Below are 25,729 nucleotides of genomic sequence, written 5' to 3' on the forward strand. Positions count from 1 at the left end.
ACAAAAGCCAATCATGGAGGGTGGGGTAAATTTTCCTAATTTTTGTAGGTATCATCAATTCTATATTTTGTGTCAAGGTATGTATTGGATCCTCCCAGAACTCATGGATAAGTTCCCAGACTGGTTGATATTGGAATGGCAACTCATGTTTCCTCTGAGATTAAGCCATATTCTCAGTATCAAAATGTCTAGGTTATATAAAGAAAATAGAATATTAGTAGATACATGGAAAAAGTTAACACCAATTTCAATATTTAAATCAACATATCAGACCCTATCGCTAAATTCCAAGATAAAAATTGGCAGATTTAAGATCATCTGGAAGTATCTGGCTGAAGGCAGGTATACGCACTTTAGATGATGTTATTTCTAATGGTAAGCTGCTTGACTTTTCACAATTTCAACACAAATATGGTCTTAATAAATCACAAAATTATAAGTGGTTGCAATTGAAGCAGGCTATTCAGGTAGGGTTCCCTGAATGGAAAAATCTTAGTGATCAGTATAGTTTACCATTCTTATGTTTTCAGGTGGACTTTCTGGGTCACCAGGCTGCTCAGTGGTACAAATTGATATCTGGATTTATGAATAAAAAACCAAAAACGGGTCTTAGGGACATTTGTAGCATTGAGATTAAACATCAAATTACTGCGTCTCAATGGCCACAAATTTGGTCTTGGAGGATGAGATGTACAGTAGAGAATGACACGGGGAAAAATCTGTCCCCGTCACTGCACCGTTCCCGGCTCACCGTCCCCTTCACCGCCCCGTCACCGCCATCCCATTCACCGCCCCATCACCGTCACTGCCATCCCATTCACCGTCCCGTCACCATCCCCGCAACATCCATACAAGCCTCAGTACTGCAATATTTAGCTTATTCCTTCCTTAGAAATCAAAGTTCTGGCTGCTGAACTGGAGAAAGAGATGTTCAGCTGGCAGGGCTTTGTTTATAAATTTTTATCAACACAACTAATATACTACTTTATCCTGAAGAAAAAAGAAAAAGAAATATAATTTTTTTTCTACCTTTGTTGTCTGGTTTCTGCTTTCCTCATCTTCTCATTCAATTCCTTCCATCCACTGCCTGTCTTCTCTCTGCGTCTTCTATTTGCTCTGTTAATGTGCCTCTCCCTTTCTCCCCCCTTCCAAATTGGTCTGGCACCCATCTTCTTCCCTCCGCTCCCCCCATAGTCTGGCATCTCTGTCTTCTTCCCTGCCAGCATCTTCTCCCCACTCTCTCATCCCCATTTCCCTTCAGCGTCTTCTCCCACTCTCTTCCCCATGTGCTTTCAGTGTCCTTCTCCCCCCTCTGTCTTTCCCATGTGCTTACAGCATCCTTCTCCCCACTCTGTCTTCCCCATGTGCTTTCAGCGTCCTCCCCCTCTGTCTTCCCCATGTCCTTTCAGTGTCCTTCTCCCCCCTCTGTCTTCCCTATGTGCTTTCAGCGTCCTTCTCCCCCCTCTGTCTTCCCCATGTGCTTTCAGCGTGCTTCTTTCCCCCCATCTTCCCCATGTGCTTTCAGTGTCCTCCCCCTCTGTCTTCCCCATGTGCTTTCAGTGTCCTCCCCCCCCTGTCTTTCCCATGTGCTTTCAGCATCTTTTCCTCTCCACCCCACATTTCCTCCTCCCTGCCCCTTACCTTCATGGCGCTTTCATCCCCCCTCCCCCTAGACAACAGGCTCGGTCCGACAAACCTCCCTCCCAGTTGCATATGGTTGCCGTAAAGGTTGTCTCTGATGCAACTTCCGGTTGTGTCAGAGATGACCTTTACGGCAGCCACACGCAGCTGTAAGAAGGCAATTTAGACTTGCGGCCATGAAGGTAAGGGGCAGGGAGGGAGAAAGGGAGTTGTTTCAACTCGGCGGTGGCAGTAAGGAGGGAGGGAGCGCGATAGGTGACCGCGCGCGTTCCCTCGCTTAACTGCGGGGACAAGGCCATTCACCGTTCACGGGGCGGTGAATGGCCTTGTCCCCATAGTCACAGTGAACACAGGTTTTTCCTCACCATTTTGGCGGGTTACCCGCAGCTAGCCACGGGTAACAGCCACCATGTCATTCTCTAATGTACAGTGTCTGCATCTAAGAGACAAACTTGTTTTTTTCTGTTACATAGAGCATTTTGGACCCCGGTTCATTTACAGAAGTTAGATAGCTCTAAATCTAATAGATGCTGGCACTGTCATCTTGAAGCTGGGACATTAGATCATTTGTTATTCTATTATCCATTGATTCTTGCTTTTTGGAAATCAATTTGGAGTCAAATAAATTGTATGTTAGAAAATCCAGTGGCATTATCCTATGATTCTGTGCTGTTTGTCATGTCAAGAACAATAGGCTTCTACTTATTATGACAGGGGTTGCCATACAACAGATTACGAGTAATTGGAAAAACTGGAAGAGACTTAATTACAGTTTTTGGTGGAACTCTTTTTGTCATATTTATGAAATGGAGAAGATAATAGCCACACAGCAGGGGAATTTTAGAAAATTTCAGGAGATTTGGGAGCCATTAACAAAATATTGTAATGATTGAATATTTCTTTTTCTTTTTTCTCTTTTTCCCTTAAAAATACATGTCCAGGATGGGGGAGGGGAGGGATTTTTATTGATTTTGAACATTAAAGAAGGTATATAAGAATGGGGTTTATGATAGGTTTTCTGGAATTTTAAGAGTGTAATTGATTAGGGGGAGGGGGATAAAGTCTGATATAATGTTTAACAGAATATTAAGTGTTGTATTTGAATTTTAAATGCTATAAATACTGTTACACTTATTGTAAGTTTTTTTTAAAAATGAATAAAGAATTGGGAAAAAAAGGAATTTGTCTAGGTTCTTTTCCCATCCTTAGGTGGACGGGTAAAGAATTCCATATAAGAAGAGCCATTACCGAGAATATGTTTGTGCGATGGGTGTTGATGATCTTTAGGGAGGGTATGAACAGTAAGTTTTGTGTAGCGGATCTAAGTGATCTAGATGATAGATGTGGAATACAGCTCTCCCTCCATATTCACGGGGGTTAGGTGCAGAGCCGGCCCGCGAATTGTGAAAAATTGTAAATAAGTTTTTGGGCCGGCTCTGACCCATCCCCGCCTCCCTTCTGCGTCCCCAGACCTTACCTCAGGGGTGTCCAGTGTCGGTCCTCGAGGGCCGCAGTCCAGTCGGATTTTCAGGATTTCCCCAATGAATATACATGAGGTCTATTTGCATGCACTGCTTTCATTGTATGCTAATAGATCTCATGCATATTCATTGGGGAAATCCTGAAAACCCGACTGGATTGCGGCCCTCGAGGACCGACATTGGACACCCCTGCCTTACCTGGTGGTCTAGCGGTGATGCGGGGTAAGAGCGATCTTCCTATGCTCCTGCCCTGTGCAGAGCTGTCATCAAAATGTAGTCTCAAGACTACAATGGAAAATCACGGCAGCCATTTTGATGATGGCTCTGTACGGGGCAGGAGCATAGGAAGATCGCTGCTGCCCCGTGTCACCGCTAGACCACCAGGTAAGGTCCGGGGAGGCTCTGACAGCCTAAAAATAGAAGAAAACTTAGACAAAAAGAATTGAGAATAACCAAATCCGTGGATACTGAAACCGTGGATAAGGAGGGAGAAATGTAATAATTTTGTCAATAAAACTAGGGACTTTTGTGATTTGAGTTTTGAATGTTAACAATGCAATTTTATAAGTTATTCTATAAGAGATAGTCAACCAATGGGCTTTTTTCAAGAGTGGAATACCTTGAATTGTTTAGTTGAACAACCATTTCCATGGTTTCTCTAACTTCATTTGTATATAGCAAGAATATAACAAAGTATATGTGCATTCCTACAAACTAATTTTGACAATATATATTTACTGTACAGTTATGCTGTGTTTTTTCTTTTAAATTGATATGTTCGTATTCTCATATTAGTATTGAATGATTTTTCTTTTTCTAGTGGCATTTATTTTCAATTGGATTGGATTTTGCTTATCTTTCTGTATAACTAATACAATAGCAGGAAGATATGGGGCAATATGTGGATTTGGCCTTTCCTTAATCAAATGGATTTTAATTGTCCGGGTGAGTAATTTGAGCTTATGTTCCTGAGTCCATATAATAGTTAACAAGATTACAGTCTAACCTGTTTAAACTTCTTATGTTTAAATCTTTTTGACCCCCTTTTATTATGCTGCACTAGAGGTTTTTAGCATAGGCTATCAAGGTACATGCTCTGATGCTCATAGGAATTCTATGAGTGCCTGAGCATTTACTGCGCCAGCCCATGCTAAAAAAAACAACAATTATAACAATAAATCAAAGCTCACAAATTGCCATCTCACATAAATAAGAATTTTGTTGCACTTTTTAAAGTGTTTTGTGTGAATGTCTGGGTGAATGTTGGGCTCTTATCACAATAAATAATAAATAAATAGCTAATTGAAATTATGTATTTCATTTTGCCTTTCAAACTGTTAGGTTTTTTTTATCAGACATTTTCTTCATATACAAAAGTAATAACTAACAGTAATTGGCACAAGGCGCAATGAGATTTTTTCAGTCACTGTGCCCCAGCTTTGGAATTCACTCCCCAGCTATCTCAGAGAGGAATCCATATTAGGAAAATTTAAAGCGGCCCTTAAAACCTTTCTTTTTAAGGACGCATTTGAAACTTGAAACCTGACTTTGTTTTTCATCTGAACTTAGACCTTCTTTCAAATTTACCACAACCAAAGCTATTCCACCTCCTCTCGTTCTTACCTTAAAAGTAATCTTTTCCTTACAATATTGTAGTTCTTCCTTTCCACTCCCCATGTACCAGTAAGTCATTGTGCTAATAAGTCATTGTCTATGTAGTGTTATGTAAGTATTTATGTCCTTTTTAGAATAATTTACTTGTATTGTATTTTTTATAAATGTACTGTACCCAATTTAGTATGTACAGTGGTTAGAAGGTTTTTATAAGCGTTTTTATCAAATCTTAAATAAACTATAAAAAAAACCAACTGTAACAGTACATGTAAGTAGACTTTTTAATTGTGAGTAAAATCATTAACATTTGTCTTGTGCACTGAAAAAGTATGTACCTATTTATTGAAATACAATAACATATATAGAACAAGTTGAAAATTAAGGGCTTAAAATCTCTGAAGTAACTTTTGGGGCTTTCCAAGAACTTTTGGGTGTCTGCTATAATGCAGAGTAAAGTTAGCTATCTGGGGTTCTTGAAGGACAAGAAGACATAATATTCTCACATGTGGGTGACGTTATCCACGGAACCTGGTATGGATATTACCAAGTCACAGATGCTGGTGCCTTTCCGCCTGACGTTGTTTCACAAGACCACCAGTTCTTCATTTTTCGCAGAGCTGAGACAATGTCTCTCCAGTTTTCTCTTCAGTATGTTGAGCTTTTGCCTTCCCATACTTATTTTTCATTATTTTCCTCATAATTTCTTGTTTCTATCATGTTCCAGTATTGCACCTGACTTTGGTTGATTTTTGTCAGTTTTTCATTTTTTGGCCTTTTGACTTTCTGGCCTCTCCGAGCCTTTTTTTCTCCTAGGAGCACTGACCATTTTGAGCATCCTAGTTACTTGACTTCCTTGGGCCATTGAGCCCTTTTTTTCCCCTCCATGTCAAACAGGATATTGAGTTGCTTTAAGAAATATTCTCTCTAATCAGACTATTTCAAGCTCTGACCCACATAATTGATATGTCCAGTGCCTGGGTCTCAAATGTCGTAACCTTTTGTTGTGACCTCTCTGTTTTCATGCAAAAGAGGTCACTGAAATCCCAATAACTTCAGTTTGAAAACTTTTCTGTACCACGTCTGCATCAACATTGAGCACGTTGAGGGACTCAGAACTCGATACCCAGCCTCCTATGACTCAAGCATCGACATCAACACCAAATGCATTGACATCACATCAAGAGCATCAGGCTTCTAGAGACAGGACTCTACTTTCTAGTAGACATGGCATGTAAGAAAGCTAAGTACAAACATTCTTCTCCTTCTAGATATGGTACTGCATCCTCCCAAGCATCGATTGCTCGACGCATAGTAAACATCGACGCACCAAGGATTGCTCTCCTTCTATCCAGTTCATGTCTCCTTGTAGGTATCCCTTGACATCGAGGTCTCCCCACCCCAACATCTGGCACAGCAGACTGTTTCTATACCGATGTCTCTTCCTGTACCGGCACCATCTCTGCAGGAGGAATTCCAGGCTATGTTCTGACAAGAGCTTTTGGGTCTACTGCATTAACAGCTTTCATGCCTGCCTCAAGTCAGCCTGAGGATACATCGAAGTGTCAATTGAGGATGAGGTCTTTCTCCCTTCTGGACTTTGAGCATCTGGGTCAGCACAGACCCACTTAACACGTGCATCATTACCAGCAGAGCAGTTCTTTTCTGGATTAGACCATCAGCCTACATGTTGACACACAGCTGATGCTTCTCTCAACACACATTCCCTGATTCACCTGATAGGTAAATCACCTGATTCACCTGATAGATGTTTGAGGAATACGACTTGGATCTCTCCAGTCATTTAGAAAAGGATTTGCCAGACTACTATGGTATGCCTTCTGATCCTTTCCCTCCTTCTTAATGATGCAAGTCTTTGCCAGAGAGTATGTCTTTTATTGGCTTCTTAAGGCAGATGGGTCAGGCTTTGCCCATCAAAATGGAAACAGAGGAGGAACCTTGCTCTGAACCTTTTGAATTCCTTGATTTTGAAGCACCACCAAATTAATGCATTAAGGTACCTTTGCATAGGGTCATGAAAGAGGCTTTATTTAATAACTGGGAGAATCCCCTGTCAATCCAGGTAGCTCCTAAAAATATAGGCATAATGTATAGAATTCAAAAGTATCCAGGCTTTGACAGAACTCAACTTTATTACTATTAATTACTTATATAATAATAATAATAAATGTATTCTTTTATACCGCCATTATCAAGAGTTCTAGGCAGTTTACACCATAAGAGACTGAACAATCAGCGAAATACATACATATCATAGAAATAAAACCATTTAAAAAGTTAAAAATATAGTTACAATCTTAAAAATACCTAACTAAGTAATAAATTTGTCGAACAAAGAGGACTTAACTAATTTTCAAAAAGAAAAGTAAGACATGGCTTGCTGAATGCATTCACCAAGCCAGAATTGTAATTTGCTTGTCTGAAATGCTAAGGTCCTATCAAAAAAGGTCTCATATCTGACACCATTTGGCTTAGGATAGGCAAATAAATAAGAACTTCTTGTATTCCTTAATGGTCCAAGAAGAAATAGAATCTATTAGAGTAGGGGAGACGGAAGCAAATGGTAAACTGGAGTCCCTCTGGATAAAGATTCCTGGACAAAAATAAGCGAACATCAAAATTGGCCTCTATTATCGACCCCCGGGACAGATTGAAGAAACAGACAAAGAAATGATGGAGGAAATTAACCGTGGATGTAAATCAGGGAATATAACGATCATGGGGGACTTCAACTTTCCGGGGATAAACTGGAAAATGGGGACGTCAAACTGCGCCAGGGAAACAAGATTCCTTGAAATGATAGGTGATTGCTTCCTTGAACAAATGGTGGGAGAACCGACAAGAGGAAACGCAATCCTGGACTTGGTCATAAATGGCATTACTGGAAGGACAGCAGATGTAGAAGTTACGGCCCCGCTGGGGACAAGTGATCACAATACGATCAATTTTACCATTGGCATTGGAAAAGGGAAACCAATCAAGACTAAAGCCACAGCCTTTAACTTCAAAAAAGGGAATTACGACAGCATGAGAACCATGGTTAAAAAACGGCTCAAGAAGGCGAAAGCAGTAATCCAAACAGTTGATCAAGCATGGTCTCTACTGAAAACCACCATTACAGAAGCACAGAATCTTTACATACCGAAGATATCCAAAGGAAGGCGAAAGAAGATCAAAGGAGAACCAGCTTGGTTATCCAAAGAGGTGAAGGATGCAGTGAGGGATAAGAGGAACTCATTTAAAAAATGGAAACGCGAAAAAACAACGGAAACCTGGAACTGCCACAAAATCGATCAGAAAAAGTGTCACAAAGCAGTAAGAGATGCCAGAAGAGTCTATGATGAGAAGATAGCGCAAGAAACCAAAAATTTCAAGCCCTTTTTTAGGTATATAAAAGGAAAGAAACCAGCAAGAGAGGTAGTGAGTCCTCTCAACGATCAAGGAAGGAAAGGGTCAATAAAAGAAGACAAGCAGGTTGCCGATAGGTTAAATTCATTCTTTGCCTCTGTCTTTACAAATGAGGACACTACAACAATGCCAGAAACAAGGAGGATATTCGCCGGAAGCATAGAGGAGAGCCTCGCAACAGTACATGTGGGGTTGGACATGATATATTTTCAGATTGAAAGACTTAAAAGTGACAAAGCCCCTGGACCGGACGGAATTCACCCAAGAGTATTAAAGGAACTTAATACTCTTGCATGAATGCAGTAGATAGAAATTGGCGAACTATTACAATCCTTAGCTAACATGTCAATCAGAACCGGGCAAATACCGGAGGACTGGAGGATAGCAAATGTCATCCCAATTTTCAAGAAAGGATCAAAAGGTGAACTGGGAAATTACAGACCTGTGAGTCTCACATCGGTTCCTGGGAAGATAATTGAAACACTAATTAAGGATACCATTGTACAACACCTGGAAGAGCACAACCTAATAAGTGCTAGTCAACACGGCTTCAGGAAAGGGAAGTCATGTTTGACAAATTTACTTCAATTTTTTGACAAGGTGAATAAACAAATCGATATTGGAGATCCAGTGGACATAATTTATTTGGACTTCCAGAAAGCGTTTGACAAGGTCCCGCACGCAAGGCTTATGAGTAAATTACAAAGTCATGGAATAGGAGGAGAAGTGCACAGATGGATAGGCAAAAGGCTAGAGAACAGAAAACAGAGGGTGATAATAAATGGGAAATTCTCGGATTGGGAGAAGGTGACTAGCGGCATGCCCCAGGGCTCGGTTCTTGGACCCATCTTGTTCAATATTTTTATAAATGACCTTGAAGAGGAAACGACATGCAATATAATCAAGTTTGCAGCTGACACAAAATTATGTCAGGGGGTTGGCTCTCCAAGGGACTGCGAGGATCTTCAGAAGGATCTGAACCAGCTGGAAAAATGGGCGATAAAGTGGCAAATGAATTTCAATATAGACAAATGCAAGGTGATGCATCTGGGAAAGAAAAATAAAGAACATGAATATAGAATATTGGGTGTGACATTAGCCAAATGCGAACAAGAAAGGGACTTGGGGGTCCTGATAGATAGAACCCTAAAACCATCGGTTCAATGCGCGGTGGCAGCAAAGAAAGCAAACAGGATGTTGGGCATGATTAAAAAGGGGATCACGAGTAGGTCGGAGGACGTCATAATGCCACTTTACAGAGCGATGGTCAGACCACACTTGGAATACTGTGTCCAACACTGGTCTCCATACCTCAAGAAGGATATAAACTAAACTAGTCAAACTGACTAAACTAGTCAAAGGTATGGAGAATTTGAGCTATCAAGAACGCCTACGAAAACTTGGACTGTTCACCCTCGAAAAGAGAAGATTGAGGGGGGATTTGATAGAGACTTTTAAAATATTAAAAGGATTTGACATAATAGACCAGGAAGAAGCATTACTGACATTTTCAAATGTGACACGGACAAGAGGTCATAGCCTGAAACTGTGTGGCAGCAGGTTCAGGACAAATGTCAGGAAGTTCTGCTTCACACAGCGAGTGGTGAGCGCTTGGAATTCTCTCCCAGAGGAGCTTATGGCAGAGACTAGTGTTCAGGGTTTCAAGCGCAAGTTGGATGCACACCTTCTTGCAAATCATATCGAGGGATATGGGAGATCCGGGTCTCCAACAGGGAGCACCTAACTGGGCCTCCGCATGTGCGGATCGCTGGACTAGATGGACCTAGGTCTGATCCGGTGAAGGCGTTTCTTATGTTCTTATGTCTGTAGAACGCGAAATGAGGAGACAGATAAATAGGAGACTGTCCTGAAATCAACTTAAAACAAATGCAAGAAAATTTAAATAGTACTCTTGCTTCCAACACTAACCAATGTAATAAACGATAATATGGGCTAATGTGGTCATTCTTCTTCAGACCAAATATCAGTCGAACTACAGTATTCTGAATTATTCTCAGTCTTCTTAAAATTTTTTGGGAAGATTCCAAATAAATGATGATACAATAATCCAGAATGGGTAAGATCAATGATTGTACCAGTAAGAACATAAGAACATAAGCGTTGCCTCTGCCGGGTCAGACCAGGGGTCCATCGTGCCCGGCAATCCGCTCCCGCGGCGGCCCCCCAGGTCCATGACCTGAAAGTGTTCCCTACCTAACCTAAAATATCCATACCCTATTCGTTCAATGTCCTGTAAGGTAAACCTCTATCTGTATCCTGTTATCCCCTTCGCTTCCAGGAAGTCATCCAGTCCCTTTTTGAACCCCAGAATTGTACTCTGTCTTATCACCTCTCCGGGAAGCGCGTTCCAGGTGTCCACCACCCTCTGAGTGAAGAAGAACCTCCTTGCATTCGTTATGAATCTGTCTCCTCTCAGTTTTTCTGAATGACCTCTTGTTTTAGTTGTCCCTGCTAGTCTAAAGAATCTGTCCCTCTCCACCTTCTCTATGCCTTTCATGATTTTATAAGTTTCTATCATGTCCCCTCTCAGTCTCCGCTTCTCCAGGGTAAAGAGCCCCAGCCTGTCTAACCGTTTGGCATATGAAAGGTTCTCCATACCCTTTATCATCCTCATTGCCCTCCTCTGGACCTTCTCGAGTATTGCCATGTCCTTCTTGAGGTATGGCGACCAGTATTGGACGCAGTATTCCAGATGTAGGCGCACCATTGCTCGATACAGTGGCAGGATAACTTCTTTTGTTCTGGTAGTGATACCTTTTTTGATAATGCCCAACATTCTGTTCGCTTTTTTTGAGGCCGCTGCACATTGTGCCGCCGGCTTCATTGTGTTATCCATCAATACCCCCAGATCTTTTTCTTGGCTGCCTTCCCCGAGTACCCTCCCTCCCATCGTATAGCTGTACATGGAGTTCCCCTTCCCTATGTGCAAGACCTTACATTTCTTCACATTGAAGCTCATCTGCCATTTTTTTGCCCACTCACTCAGTTTGTTCAGGTCGCTCTGCAGTTCTTTGCATTCCTCAACAGTTCTGGCCCTGCTGGAGAGTTTTGTGTCATCCGCGAACTTGATAACTTCGCACTTTGTCCCCGTTTCTAGATCATTAATAAATATATTGAACAGCAATGGTCCCAGCACTGACCCTTGCGGAACACCACTTGTGACCCCTATCCAGTCAGAGTAGTGCCCCTTTACTCCTACCCTCTGTTTCCTGTCCGCCAGCCAATTTTTGATCCATCTGTACACGTCCCCTTCCACCCCGTGACTCCACAGTTTCTTCAGTAAGCGTTCATGGGGCACCTTGTCAAAGGCTTTTTGGAAATCTAGATATATAATGTCTACTGGGTCACCTTGGTCCAATTGCTTACTTATCCCCTCAAAGGAATGCAGTAGATTTGTCTGGCATGATCGGCCTTTACACAAACCATGCTGGCTCGATCTCATCAGATTATTTTTTTCTATATGCTCATTGATACCTTCCCTGATCATTGATTCGACCATCTTCCCCGGAACAGAGGCTAAGCTCACCGGTCTGTAGTTTCCCGGGTCGCCTCTCGATCTTTTTTTGAAGATCGGTATAACATTTGCTATCTTCCAGTCCTCCGGGATTACCCCTGTTCTCAAGGACAGGTTGCAAATATGCTGCAGTAACTCTGCTGTTTCATCTCTGAGCTCTTTCAGTATTCTCGGGTGGATCCCGTCTGGGCCCGGAGCTTTGTCCGTTCTTAATCTATCTATCTGCCTGAGAACGTCTTCGATGCTTACCTCCATGCATGATAATTTCCCCTCTTGATCTCCCCTGAAGATTTTTTCCGGTTCTGGCACACTGGATGTGTCCTCTATTGTAAAGACCGACGAGAAGAACTTGTTTAGCCTACCAGCCACCTCTTTTTCCTCTTTCACCACTCCCTTCCGGTCACCCTCATCCAGGGGCCCCACCTCCTCCCTCGCTGGCTGTTTCCCTTTCACATATCGGAAAAATGGTTTGAAATTTCTTGCTTCCTTGGCTAGTCTAGTAGTTTAGCAAGTTTATTAGGTTTTTTATATACCGACTATCAAGATTATCTAAGCGCTGGATTAAAATATTATTTAATGGTCCGCAATTTCCATAATGTATAGAAACATTTTTGTACCACCAAATTTGTATAGTTGATCCAAGTCAATTGACGGTCAAGCGTGATTCCCAGAATTTTGATGGAATTGGTTATTGGATAGACATGTCCATTAAGACAAAGCGATGTTTCTGTTATTTTATCATTAGGACTGGCTAAAATAATTTTTGTATTAATAGTCCATTGTTCTATCTGAAATAATATAGATGATATCTGATTTATGACTTCCACAGTGAACTTAGTTAAAGGAAACAGAATAGAAATGTCATCAGCATAGATGTAAAATTTCAGATTTAAACTCTGCAATAGATATCCAAGTGAGGAAATATAGATGTTAAATAGTGTAGGTGACAACGGGGAACCCTGGGGTACACCACAAGGATTGCTCCAAGAGTGAGAATAGTTTCCATCACTAAACACTTGATAGGATCGAATTTTCAAGAATCCCTGAAACCATTTCCAGATCTTGCCTGAAATCTAGACATCCCAACAAGATATCATGATCTACTAAATCAAAAGCACTGCTAAGATCTAGCTGGAGAAACAGCACACTGGTGCTTCTGCTGAATTGGCAATGGAGGTAATCAATCATATATAGCGCTACCAGATGCACGCAGCGCTGCACAGAGTCACAAAGAATAAGAAACAGTCCCTGCTCGAAAGAGCTTACAATCTGAACAGGCAAGACAGATAAACAGGATGTCATGGATACAGTTAAGGGGAATGGTTAATCAGCAGGCTGGGTTGGAGGGCAGAGGAATAGGGTTAAGGATTGAAAGCTATATCAAAAAGGTGGGTTTTCGGTCTGCTTTTAAACAAGGGAAGGGGCTTGACAGATAAACTCGGGTAATTTATTCCAGATGTAGGGGGCAGCTAGATGAAAGGAATGAAGTCTGGAATTGGCAGTGGAGGAGAAGGGTAACGTTAAGAGTTACTTATCTGAGGAACAGAGTTCTCTGGGAGGTGTATAAGGAGAGAGAAGCAAGGAGAGATATTGAGGGGCAGCAGAATGAACACACTTGTAGGTCAACAATAAGATCTTGAACTGTATACGATGGCAGATAGGGAGCCAGTGAAGTGACTTAAGGAGAGGGGTGACATGAGTGTAGTGAGATTGGTAGAAGATGAGTCGCGCAGTAGAGTTTTGCACAGATTGCAAGGGGGAGAGGCGACACTGAGGGATACCAGTTAGGAGTAGATTGCAGTAATCTAAGTGTGAGGTTTGGAGAGCTTGGACAAGGGTCCAGGTACTGTGCTTAGAGAGGAAGGGGTGAATTTTGGTGATATTGAAGAGATAGAAACGACAGGTCTTGGCAGCTTGTTGGATATGTGTTGAAAATAAGAGGTCAGAATCGAAGACCACTCCAAGGTTGCGAGCAGAGGAGACTGGAACAATGACAGTATTATTAACCGAGATGGAGAAAGGAGGAAAGAGGAGCAGCTCAGTTTTGGACATCTTGTCACCAACGGGGTCAGGGCAATGGGTCCCGAGCCGCTGGGACAAGGAAATTGGCTCTTGTGTGCTGCCACGAGCGACACAAAGAATGATAAGGCAGGTTCCAGTAAAAGAAAGCACACTTGAGACAGGAAAGTAAAAATTCAAAACCTGGACTGGATTTACTTTGTAGCACAAAACAAAACAGTTGCTTCAAACTTCAGCTTTAAATCAGTCCACAAAAACCAAGAAATCAAAAGATACACTTTATCAGGTGATGACCGCCAATAGGAAATTCTCTGAACATTCAGATTAGACAAACTTATTAGTCCTATTGCAGTGTACTATCTCTCCAATGAGAGGAAATCAAAACAGAAAAAGAAAAAATCCCAAAATTAGAAACCTTAAGTCTCCACAAAAAGGGATTCATTTCTGTCAGTCAGAGTTCCAAACAATAAGGTTTCTCTGTATAGCCAAAATATAGGCCCAGCATAAGTCCTTATTTTCTATCAAAAAGACTTGTGCCTGAACCAGTGCCTCAGCACTGATTCCTCCAACCGCAGTAGTGCTGGACAAGGTAGTGTACCCTCTATCCCTTCACATTTAACGTGGGGCTAACCCCCACCACCTTGACTACAAAACAGTCTGTACTACCAAAAATAGTCCCTCCAGGAAAACCTGGATATTTGTAATCCAGCATAAGAGTTTATGGCCACTTGCACTTGCCTTGGATTAACAGACTTCCATAGGCTGCACACTGGAAGGTATCCCTGTAAGTGGCTCTGGCTCCAACTCCAGTTCCATGGCCTGGAACTCTTCCAAAGGGACTGTAGGCGTCTCTACTCCTGCCTCTATCAGTTCCATACATTCAGGTACAGAACAGTTTGGCAGAGCTCCCAGCCCTGAGCTTTGCAACTGCCTTGGTTCACTCCAGCTTTCCTTCTCCCTCTCCAGCAGGACAGACCTCAGATTTAGGAGCTGGCAACCACGCACCAAACGCTCAGGTGTACCGGATATCCTGTTTCTCTTTCCCTGATTATGAGGGGGAAGGGAAACCTGTAGTCTGGCACTAGGGCTCCCTCTGCTGGATACAGGAGGAATGGCAGGCAAAAGGCTACACTGTGGTTTAAACTGAGCAGCAGGGGAACTATCTGCTCTGGACATGGGCTTTATACTAGGGACAGTCCTAGCAGGCACACCTTGCATATCACAATCTTTAGTTTCAGATGAGGGCAGAACATTCAGGCAGCAATGTCAGCTAAACAAGCAGAGACTTTTTCCTAGACTTTAGGTGAAATTTCAAGTGTAGAGAGGTAGATCTGGGAATTATCAGCATATAGGTGATACTGGAAACATGGGAGGAGATCAGGGCACCGAGGGAAGAGGTGTAGAGAGAGAAGAGGTCCTAAGACAGAACCCTAGAGTACACAAACCGTAGCAGGGTAGCAGCAGAAGAGGACCCACCAACACATACACTAAAGGTGCATTGGGAAAGATAGGAGGCAAAACAGGAGAGGACAGATTCACAGAATCCAAACGAGGACAGCATATCAAGGAGTAAGCTGTGATTTACAGTATTGAAGGCAGTAGACAGGTCAAGAAGGATGAGGATATAGTAAAGTCCCTTAGATCTGGCGATGAACATGTCACTGCAGACCTTAGTGAGGGCAGTCTCTGTGGAGTGTTAGGGGTAAAAACCTGATTGTAGAGGATTGAGAATGTGTCGAGTTGAGAGGAAGTCCAGGCAGCGATGGAGAATAGCATGCTCGAGTATCTTGGATAGGAATGGAAGAAGGGGAGAAAGGTGATAGTTGGATGTGTAGGAGGGGCCAGCAAGGGTTTTTTAAGAAGTGGCTTAACCACCGCATGTTTGAAGGCAGCAGGGACAGTTGCAGTGGAAAGAGATAGATTGAGAATATGGCATATGGGAGATGGGGTCGAGTAGAGGGGTGGGAATAGAGTCTGATGGACATGTAGTAGGCTTGGCTGAAGGCAGAAGATGTGCAGTTTCTTCCTATGTGGTTGCAAAGAAGGTAGAAAATTCAGCAGTAGTTGACAGAGGGACAAGCAGACGGAACCTGACAGGAGTTAGCTTCTCAAGCTGTTTGGGTGAAGGATGAAAGGGAGGTGCGAGATTGAATTTCAGGAGAATGGATGATGGGTAGGGGAGAAGGATGTGACTTTATAGTGAACTCAAGGGCAATCTTGTGGACCTTGTCAAGAGGGCCTGGGATAGGCACATGGGATCTCTCAGAGAGAGAAAGAGATAATGGTTACTGTGGATGTAAACCGCGTAGAATTTTTGGTTATGGTGGTATAAAAGAATAAAGTTGTTATTATTATTTATCTGCTGTCATGTTTCTGTTTCTATAATCTGGCGAGAGAGAGAAGGAAGGGTCGCAAGTGGGGGCACATTGAGGAGGGAGTTAAGCGTGACAAAGAGACAATGAGGGTTGGAAGAAAGGAAGTTAGTTGGATGTAGGTAGTCTTGCTTGATCCATGTAAGTGCAGAATTAAAGGAGGCCAACATAAATTTAAAGTGATGAAATTCGGCACATGTGTGAGATTTGAGCCAAAGACGCTCAGCACAGCGGTTGCAGGACACTGGGAGTGAGCCAAGGTTGAGGTTTGGTATGTCTGACAGAGTGAGGAACAGGGGGAGCAAGGGTGTCCAGAGCAAAAGAGAGAATAGAGTTGTACGACGAGACAGCCTCGTGGATAGACTTAGATAACATAGTGGAGGCAAGGAGAGGTTGAGAGCATAGAGGTTGAGAGGATGAGAGCATAGAAGGATCGAGGGCTTGAAGATTTCTAAACCTCTTGGAGGTGACTGGGAGTGGTGGAGGGGTTAGGGTGAGTAATGGTGAAGGTTATCAGATGGTGATCAAAATTATTAGTTGTGGAATTTGTCTTCAAACAATCATGCAGCTTCTGTTTTTCTAGGTAGAGAAGCCAGGACATTGGGACTGTTTTTGCAAACAGATCTTCCAATTATCTATGCTCTGAGGACTTTCTTAAGAGATCAGACTCCACAGGTGACCCTTGAAGGGAGGAATGCTGGCCTAGTGCCTAACCCTCAGTAAGCCTGGCTCTAAGAGAAAGGTTGTAGAGGATCGGCATTAAAGATACTTTCTGGCAGGCTCACCCCTAGCTCATTTCTTTACTTGTAGCAACCTGTGAACTACTGTCTGCCTCTGGAACAGGGCATTACTTTGGTATGATTTTTCTGCTCTTTCCCTTTTTTTTCTTCCAGGTATAAGTTCTTCTGCACCACGGTATGGCTGGGAAACATTGTATCACCAAAGCTGCTGCTCAGATTACAACTTCTGTCTCTGTACAGACAGAAAATGTTACCCAGGCAGAGAGAGTAGTTCCATGTACAAGCTGTCTTCAGCTTGAATCCCTCATGAAAGAAGTAAAAGAACTGAGAGAGGGATTGGCAAAGAGAAGAGGTGGCAAGATTGAGAAGCAACCGTGAGAATGAGAGGTACATCAATGATATGGTTCATGAGGCGTCGAAGATTTCCAGTAGTGGAGAACGAGAGTTTGGGGTGAGGGAAGGCAGCTGGACTCAGATTACGGAACACTGCAAGATTGGTACTGTGACTCCCCCTCCACCATTGAACTGAAGAACCGGTTTGCTGTCCTGGAAGTGGAGGAGATGAGAACATCCCAAGGAGAGGAAGGACAAAGCAGCTCCTGATTGGTGAAGCCTGACTTTAGTACAGGAAGAGGCAGTTGGAGCATACCGCAAGTGATTTCCTTTGCCCGCCGGCGCTCCGGCTGCACTCTCCTGCCTCTCCGGCTGCCCTCTCCTGTCTTCCCTGCTAAAAATCGTATTCGTGGTTTTTCAACATTCGCGGGGGTTCCTAGAACGGAACCCCCGCGAATATCGGGGGAGTACTGTATGTGCATATATGTGTATATATAGTATTGGCACTCTAAAATCCTGGGTGACAACTATTATGCCTTTTTGCAAAGCAGATTGTCCATATTTGCATGCATAAGCCTTAAATCTCAGCCAACAGACACAAGAGAAGCTCACATTCCAACTTCGTTTCCCCCCCAGTGAGAGGTTGTAAACTGAAAAAAACACCATGAACATCTTCTCTCGCACCAAGCAGCATCATGGGGTAAAGACCTAGAACAATTGCTTTCGCCCACTACTTATGAAGAATTTAGGAAACGTCTGAAAACACACCTGTTCCTAAAGTATCTAGACAACTGATCCTCTCTTCTCTCTCCCCTCTATAGCGATTAACTTGTTCTATTGATCACTCTCTCCTCAAAAATGGATTTCCTGTCCTATTAACCCTCTTTCTTCCTCCCCTCTTAAAGTCAATCAATTTGTATCTTTGCTTAATTTTGCTTAAAGAACTTCACGGTATTGCGGTATATAAGCTGTTATTATTATTATTATTAAATCATTCCGCTATAAGGTAATAGCTCAAGCTAATATTAAGAACTTTGAGGTTCATAATCAAAATGGAAATACATCTAAAAACCTGCCTAAATTGGTATTTGAACCACCTAAAAGAGAGGTCATTCAAGCACTGATAATTGAAATAAGTTTTAGACATATCTAAAAACAGTTTAGGCCTTTTCAGTGCGCCCAGGCAGGTAGGTTGGCAAAACGATAAGTGGTACCGGAGGACTGGAGAAAGGCGGATGTGGTCCTGCTTCACAAAAGTAGAAGTAAGGAGGAAGTTACGAATTACAGGCCAGTAAGTCTGACTTCTGTGGTAAGCAAATTATTGGAAATGCTTTTAAAACAGAATGGTGAAGTTTCTGGAATCAAATGGATTACAGGACCGGAGGCAACATGGATTCACTAGAGGTAGGTAGGTCTTGTCAGACAAATCTGATCAATTTCTTTGACTGGGAGACTAGAGAATTGGATAGAGGGAGTGTGCTAGATGTAGTGTATTTAGATTTTAGCAAAGCCTTCGACAGTGTTACACACAGACATCTAATAAATAAATTTGAGTGCCCTCAGAATGGGCCCCAAAGTGACAGGCTGGGTCAGGAACTGGTTGAGTGGAAGACAACATAGGAATGTTGCCAGTGGTGTGCTTCAAGGTTCTGTTCTTGGGTCTTTAACATTTCTATAAGCGATATTGCTGCAGGGCTGTCAGGTAAGATTTGCCTCGTTGAGGATGATATCAAAATCTGCAATAGAGCAGACACCCCGGATGGTGTGAATAACATGAAGGAAGACCTAGTGAAGCTTGAAAAATGGTCTGAAATTTGGAGCTGAAATTTAATACTAAGAAATGCAAGGTCATGCATTTGGGCTGCAAAAACCTGAAGGAACAGTACAGTTTAGGGAGTGATGAACCTATGTGCACGACAGAAGAGCGGGACTTGGGTGTGATTGTATGTGATGATCTTAAGGTGGCCAAACAGGTTGAAAAGGTGACGGTGAAAGCTAGAAGGATGCTAAGGTGCATGGGAAGAGGTATGGCCAGTAGGGAAAAAAAAGGTATTGATTCCCAAGTAGAAGACTCTGGTGAGACCTCATTTAGAATATTGTGTATAATTCTGGAGGCCGCACCTTCAAAAAGATATAAAATGGTGCACGGTCTTTGTCATAAGGAGTATGGGAACAGACTTTGGAGGAAATGTGGGAAAGGGGAGATATGATAGAGACATTTAAATACCTATATGGTGTAAATGCGCATGAGTTGAGTCTCTTTCATTTGAAAGGAAACTCTGGCATGAGAGGGCATAGGAAGAAGTTAAGAGGTGATCGGCTCAGGAGTAATCTAAAGAAATACTTTTTTTTATCAGAAAGGTTGGTAGATGCGTGGAACAGTCTCCCAGAAGAAATGGTGGAGACAGAGACTGTCTGAATTCAAGAAAGTGTGAGATATGCATGTAGGATCTCTCAGAGAGAGGCATAGATAGTGGTTACTGCGAATGGGCAAACTGGATGGGCCATTTGGCCTTTTTTTGCCATCATGTTTCTATAAGAACTGTTAATATATTTTTAAAAACCTATGTTAGTATAAAACCATTAATTACATAAATAAATAAAGTTAAGAGCATCAAAAGTAATATATAAAACATAACATAAGCATCGCCTCTGCTGAGTCAGACCATAGGTCCATCGCACCCAGTAGTCCGCTCCCGCGGCGGCCCCCCGGGTCAGTGACCTGTAAGTGATCCTTTACTTAAGACATGTTATCCTGTATAGTACCCCTCTAACTATACCCTTCAATCCCATTTTCCTTCAGGAACTTAGCCAACCCCTTTTTGAAACCCAAAATCATACTCTGCTCTACCACCTCCTCTGGAAGTGCATTCCAGGTATCCATCACCCTCTGAGTGAAGAAGAACTTCCTAGCATTCGTTCTGAATCTGTCTCCCTTTAATTTTCTTGAGTGCCCTCTTGTTCTTGTTTCCCCCACCAGTCTGAAGAATCTGTCCCTCTCTACCTTCCCTATACCCTTTATGATCTTGTAAGTTTCTATTATGTCCCCTCTAAGTCTCCATTTTTCCAGGGGAAAGAGCCCCAGTTTCTCCAGCCTCTCAGCATATGGAATGTTTTCCATGTCTTTTATCATCTTTGTTGCTCTTCTCTGGACTCCCTCGAGTGTCGCCATATCCTTCTTAAGGTACGGCGACCAGTATTGAACGCAGTATTCCAGATGTGGGCACACCATTGCCCGATATAGCGGCAAGATAACTTCTTTGGTTCTGGTAGTGATTCCTTTTTTGATAATGCCCAACATTCTGTTCGCCTTCTTTAAGGTCGTTGCACATTGTGCCCCCAGCTTCATTGTGTGGTCCACCATAACCCCCAGGTCCCTTTCTAGGTTGCTTTTTCCCAATACCATTCCCCCCATCTTGTAGTTGTACATCGGGTTTCCTTTCCCTATGTGCAAGACTTTGCATTTCTCTACATTGAAGCACATTTGCCATTTATTTGCCCATTCACTCAGTTTGTTCAGGTCCTTTTGTAGTTCTTTACATTTCTCAACAGTTCTAACCCTACTGGAGAGTTTTGTGTCGTCCGCAAATTTTATAACTTTGCACTTCGTCCCTACTTCCAGGTCATTAATGAATATATTGAACAGCAGTGGTCCCAGTATTGACCCCTGCGGGACACCGCTTGTGACTGCTTCCCAGTCAGAGTACTGTCCCTTTACTCCTGTCCGCCAGCCAATTACAGATTCATCTGTGCACGTCCCCTTCCACCCTGTGGTTCCACAGTTTCCTTAGCAGGCGCTCATGGAGTACCTTGTCGAAGGCTTTTTGGAAGTCCAGATATATAATGTCCATGGGGTCACCTTTGTCCAATTGTTTGTTTATCCCCTCAAAGAAGTGCAGTAGGTTCGTTTGGCAAGATCTTCCTTTACAGAAACCATGCTTGCTCGTTCTCATCAGATTATTTCTTTCTATATGCTCATTGATGCTATTCTTGATTAATGATTCGGCCATCTTCCCCGGAACTAAGGTTAAGCTCACTGGTCTGTAGTTCCCCGGGTCGCCTCTGGATCCCTTTTTGAAGATAGGTGTAACATTTGCTATCCTCCAGTCCTCCGGGATTACCCCTGTTTACAAGGATAGGTTGCAAATCTTCTGTAGTAACTCCGCTATTTCGTCTCTGAGCTCCTTCAGTGTTCTCGGGTGGATTCCATCTGGTCCCGGCGATTTGTCAGTTTTTAATCTATCTATCTGTTTGAGTACATCTTCGAGGCTCACCTCTATCGATAATAATTTTTCCTCCTGATCCCCCTTGAAGGTTTTTTCTAGTTTCGGCATGTTGGATGTGTCCTCTTTCGTGAAGACTGACGAGAAGAACATGTTTAATCTGTCTGCCACCTCCTTTTCATCCTTTACCACTCCTTTCCTGCCTCCCTCATCCAGGGGTCCCACTTCCTCCCTGGCCGGTTGTTTTCCTTTCACATATCGAAAGAATGGTTTAAAATTCTGTGCCTCCTTGGCAAGTCTCTCCTCATACTCTTTTTTCACTGTTCTGACCAAACGGTGACATTCTTTTTGATGTTTCCTGTGCTCTTTCCAGTTTTCCTCGGTTTTATCCTTAATCCACTTCTTGAATGATTTTCTCTTGTCTCCTATCACCTTCTTAACTTTATTTGTTATCCATGCTGGGTCTTTTGTTTGGTTCTTTTTGCTCCCTTTTCTAAAACTGGGTATATACAGGTTTTGCGCCTCGTTTACCGTGTCCTTGAATAAGGTCCAGGCTTGCTCCACCATCTGTGTTTTCCTGGAGCTGTTCTTGAGTTTTCTCTTTACCATCTGCCTCATGGCATCATAGCTCCCTTTCTTGAAATTAAACGATGTTGCAATGGTTCTCTTTCCCTTTGGCATTTCTATTTCCACTTTGAATCGGATCATGTTGTGATCATTGTTTTCTAATGGTCCTACTACTTCCACTTCTTGGGTTGGTCCTTTCAGCCCGCTGAGGATTAAATCCAGTATAGCTGTCCCTCTCGTTGGTTCCTTGACAAGCTGCTCCAAGAAGCAGTCCCTTAAAGCCTCCAGGAACTCTATTTCCTTTGAACATTTTGAACCTCCATGGCTCCAGTCTATCCCGGGATACTTGAAATCTCCCATAATTATGGTGTTTGCATTTTTACATTCTCATCTCAATTCGGCCCTCAGTTTTTCATCCATTGCTTCTGTTTGTCCAGGTGGGCGGTAGTACAGTCCCATCTTTATCTCGGTTCCCTTTCTTCCTGGTATTTTAACCCATATTGATTCCGGTTGGTCATTTGTCACTGCTGCGTCCACTCCGGTCGAGTGAATGGTATCCTTTATATAAAGTGCTGCTCCTCCCCCTTTCTGATGCGCCCTGTCTCTTCAGTAGAGCTTGTACTATGTCCCATTTGTTTTCTTCATTCCACCACGTTTCTGTGATCGCTATGACGTCTAGGTTCTCATCTTTGGCCATGATTTCTAGTTCGCCTATTCAACTACAAAAAGCAGATATATCAATAAAAGGAGTTGGAATAATTAATACATATTCACCTGGAGGGTCATAATAAAAAAAACATCTAACTTCCTTTTTGCCCTAAGCACCTAGGCGCTTAAAATAGGCAGCAGGGAAATATTCATTCTCAAATAAAACGTCCATAATGTTTTGTTTGTTTTTTTTCGAGAATGACCTACCTGTATGTTCAGGTGTTTAATCGCCCAGACCACCACTATGTTTATCTTTGAACCCTATTCCCGAAAAAAAAAAATTCACCCAAGTCCTAAACACCCAAAGCAAGACCTTTTAGGCGTGGGAGGAACCTGTCCTTTTCCTAAAACCTCGATTCTATTAACAGGTGTCTATCATAAGTTCCGGTTAGAAAATCGTGAAACCATCCTCCCCCCTCCCCCAACGATCATGGCAGGAGGAATGCCCAGTCCCTCCTGCCCAAACCTGAGGCGATCCCCCGCATTGTTCCCTGGCAGGAGGGATGCCCAGTCCCTCCTGCCGGACACCCCAAATCCCCTCACCAAAGGTGGCTTCTTGACCCCCCAACCCAGCTGGAATCCTCCCGCCTAACCCCTCAACCCCTGCCTATCTTTTGTGGTTGGCCGGCCTGAGAGATCCTTCCAGCCTTCGGCTGGCAGGCCTGCCTTCACAAAAATGGCAGGCCTTCCCTTCCCGTTGCATCATGGGATGCACCGGGGAGGGGCCTAAGGCCCCCCATGGGAGGGGCCTTAGCCGCTTGGGCCAACTGGACTCCCAGATCCTTTAGGCCTCGAGCAGTGCACATACTTCAGAAAAACAAAACCTAAAATGCAGTTTTAGAAACTCAGTTCACTGGATGGCTAGCACAAACTCTCAAGCAGCAATTGCACCAAAAACATCAAAAAGAAACTTTAATAAAAAAATAAACCATTGGGCTGGGCAGTCTACTCACAGACCATCTGTTCCTTAATCAGGTCAGGCAAAACATAATCCTCGTTGTATTTCATTGGACATGCCTCCTGCTGATTCTCTGTGAATGGCTCAGCATTGCCTTCAGCTTGTTCTTCCTTTTCATAGTCAGAAGTTTCCATGGGGGAACTGTTCTGTTATGAGTCCTGCTCTGCTGGAAGGATTGGCTTCCTTCCCAGCTTACATTCAGTTGCATGCTCCAGCTGTGTCCTCCCCCTATCTGACGAGGGAGGCTCAAGAAATGGAAACCTTGGCATAAGGCCATGCCCCCTCCTAGCAAGGACTGAGAAGTTCTTAAAGAATCCTGCACTCCTGCTGTTAGCTTGAGCACTGGACTTTCTTAAAGGGGCAGGCTCCTGACTGAGGCTATGCACAGGATTTTCACTTGCTTCAGGATATCTCATAGTTCTCCTAACAGAATTTCTAATGGGGCTAACAGTATCTTTCCCCATTTCTATGGAAGGACTAGAGGCACTCACGGTGTCAGCTGTGTTTCTTCTCCCTCTCCCTTTTTTGTGAGAGGTCTGGGGGGTTTGAGGGTCGATCCATGAAGGTCTGACCAGCAGCCTAAAGATCCCATCGAAGTGACTGAGTGACTCGAAGCAGAGGGCTTCTCCTAGAACAGCTACACCTGAGAGGAGCTGAAGCAGGCAGCAGTAGCACCATTTCTCCAGCACATGGTCTACAATATGATTAAGGCTGTGACAATGTGTGGGAAAACTTCAAAAGCTGTTTTTAACTGTTTCTACAGCTTTGAACTGAGATCTTTAGAAGACTGGCAACCAGTGAAATTGTAAGTAGAGAGGTGTAACTCTATCAAACTTTTTCTTAAAGCCCAGCTTATGTTCTCTTGCATTTGCTTTAAGTTGGTTTGGGGAATACCTCCTACCTATCTCTTACCTCATTTCGTGCTACATAGCCCTACAAGGATAATCAGAAATTGTAATTTATTTGCATATCCAAGGATCACCAGTTGTAAATACAGGCCCTTTTTGGATAGAACTTTTATGTTTCAAGCAAGTAAACAGCAGTCTTGGTTAGGTAATTACATCAATGGAGCCAGATTGACCTATGGCGCATTTTGGAAAGAAATTAAGACTGTATTGTTTGACAGATCTATTTCCTAAACAGAAGTCATACTAAATTTAATAATTCTATTCTGACTATTCTTGAGAAATATGTTGTACATAAGAACATAAGAACATAAGAACATAAGAAGTTGCCTCTGCTGAGGCATAGAAACATAGAAACATAGAAACATAGAAATAGACGGCAGATAAGGGCCAAGGCCCATCAAGTCTGCCCACCCCAGTGATCCTCACTATCTATCTTTGCGGATAGATCCCACATGTCTATCCCATCTGGCCTTAAAATCCGCCACACTGGTGGCCTCAATAACCCGAAGTGGAAGACTATTCCAGCGATCAACCACCCTTTCAGTGAAGAAGAACTTCCTAGTGTCACTGTGCAGTTTCCCGCCCCTGATTTTCCACGAATGCCCCCTTGTTGCCGCGGGACCCTTGAAGAAGAAGATGTCTTCTTCCACCTTGATGCGGCCCGTGAGATATTTGAATGTCTCGATCATGTCTCCCCTCTCTCGACGCTCCTCGAGTGAGTAGAGCTGCAAGTTCCCCAGCCGCTCCTCGTACGGGAGCTCCCTGAGTCCCGAGACCATCCTGGTGGCCATCTTGCCCAGGGGTCCGCTCCCGCGGCGGCCCATCAGGCCTATTGCCTGAACAGTGGTCCCTGACTAATTTCATAACTTACCTCTAGTCCTCTAATCCTATCCCTATAAACTACCTCTCTTCCTATCTGTACCCCTCAATCCCTTTGTCTTCCAGGTACCTATCCAAACCTTCTTTGAAGCCCTGTAGCGTGCTCCTGCTTATCACATCCTCTGGTAGTGCGTTCCATGTATCTACCACCCTCTGGGTGAAAAAGAACTTCCTGGCATTTGTTCTAAACCTTTCCCCTTTCAATTTATCGGAGTGCCCCCTTGTACTTGTGGTTCCCCATAATTTGAAAAATCTGTCCCTGTCTACTTTTTCTATGCCCTTCATGATCTTGAAGGTTTCTATCATGTCTCCTCTAAGTCTCCGC

The 25,729-nt window shown here is 43.1% G+C and overlaps 1 protein-coding gene across 3 annotated transcripts in view; it reads left to right on the forward strand.

Moving 5' to 3' along the window:
* NDFIP2 (Nedd4 family interacting protein 2) overlaps window positions 1–25,729 on the forward strand; it is a 332,657-nt gene that overhangs the window by 214,202 nt on the left and 92,726 nt on the right. For all 3 annotated transcript variants that reach the window (XM_033949047.1, XM_033949049.1, XM_033949048.1), the window contains exon 5: window positions 3,943–4,067. In XM_033949047.1, the coding sequence (XP_033804938.1) occupies window positions 3,943–4,067 (125 nt within the window). The remainder of the gene's footprint in view (window positions 1–3,942; window positions 4,068–25,729) is intronic.

The sequence above is a fragment of the Geotrypetes seraphini genome, chromosome 6 (assembly GCF_902459505.1).
Source record: "Geotrypetes seraphini chromosome 6, aGeoSer1.1, whole genome shotgun sequence".
Taxonomy (NCBI): Eukaryota; Metazoa; Chordata; class Amphibia; order Gymnophiona; family Dermophiidae; genus Geotrypetes; species Geotrypetes seraphini.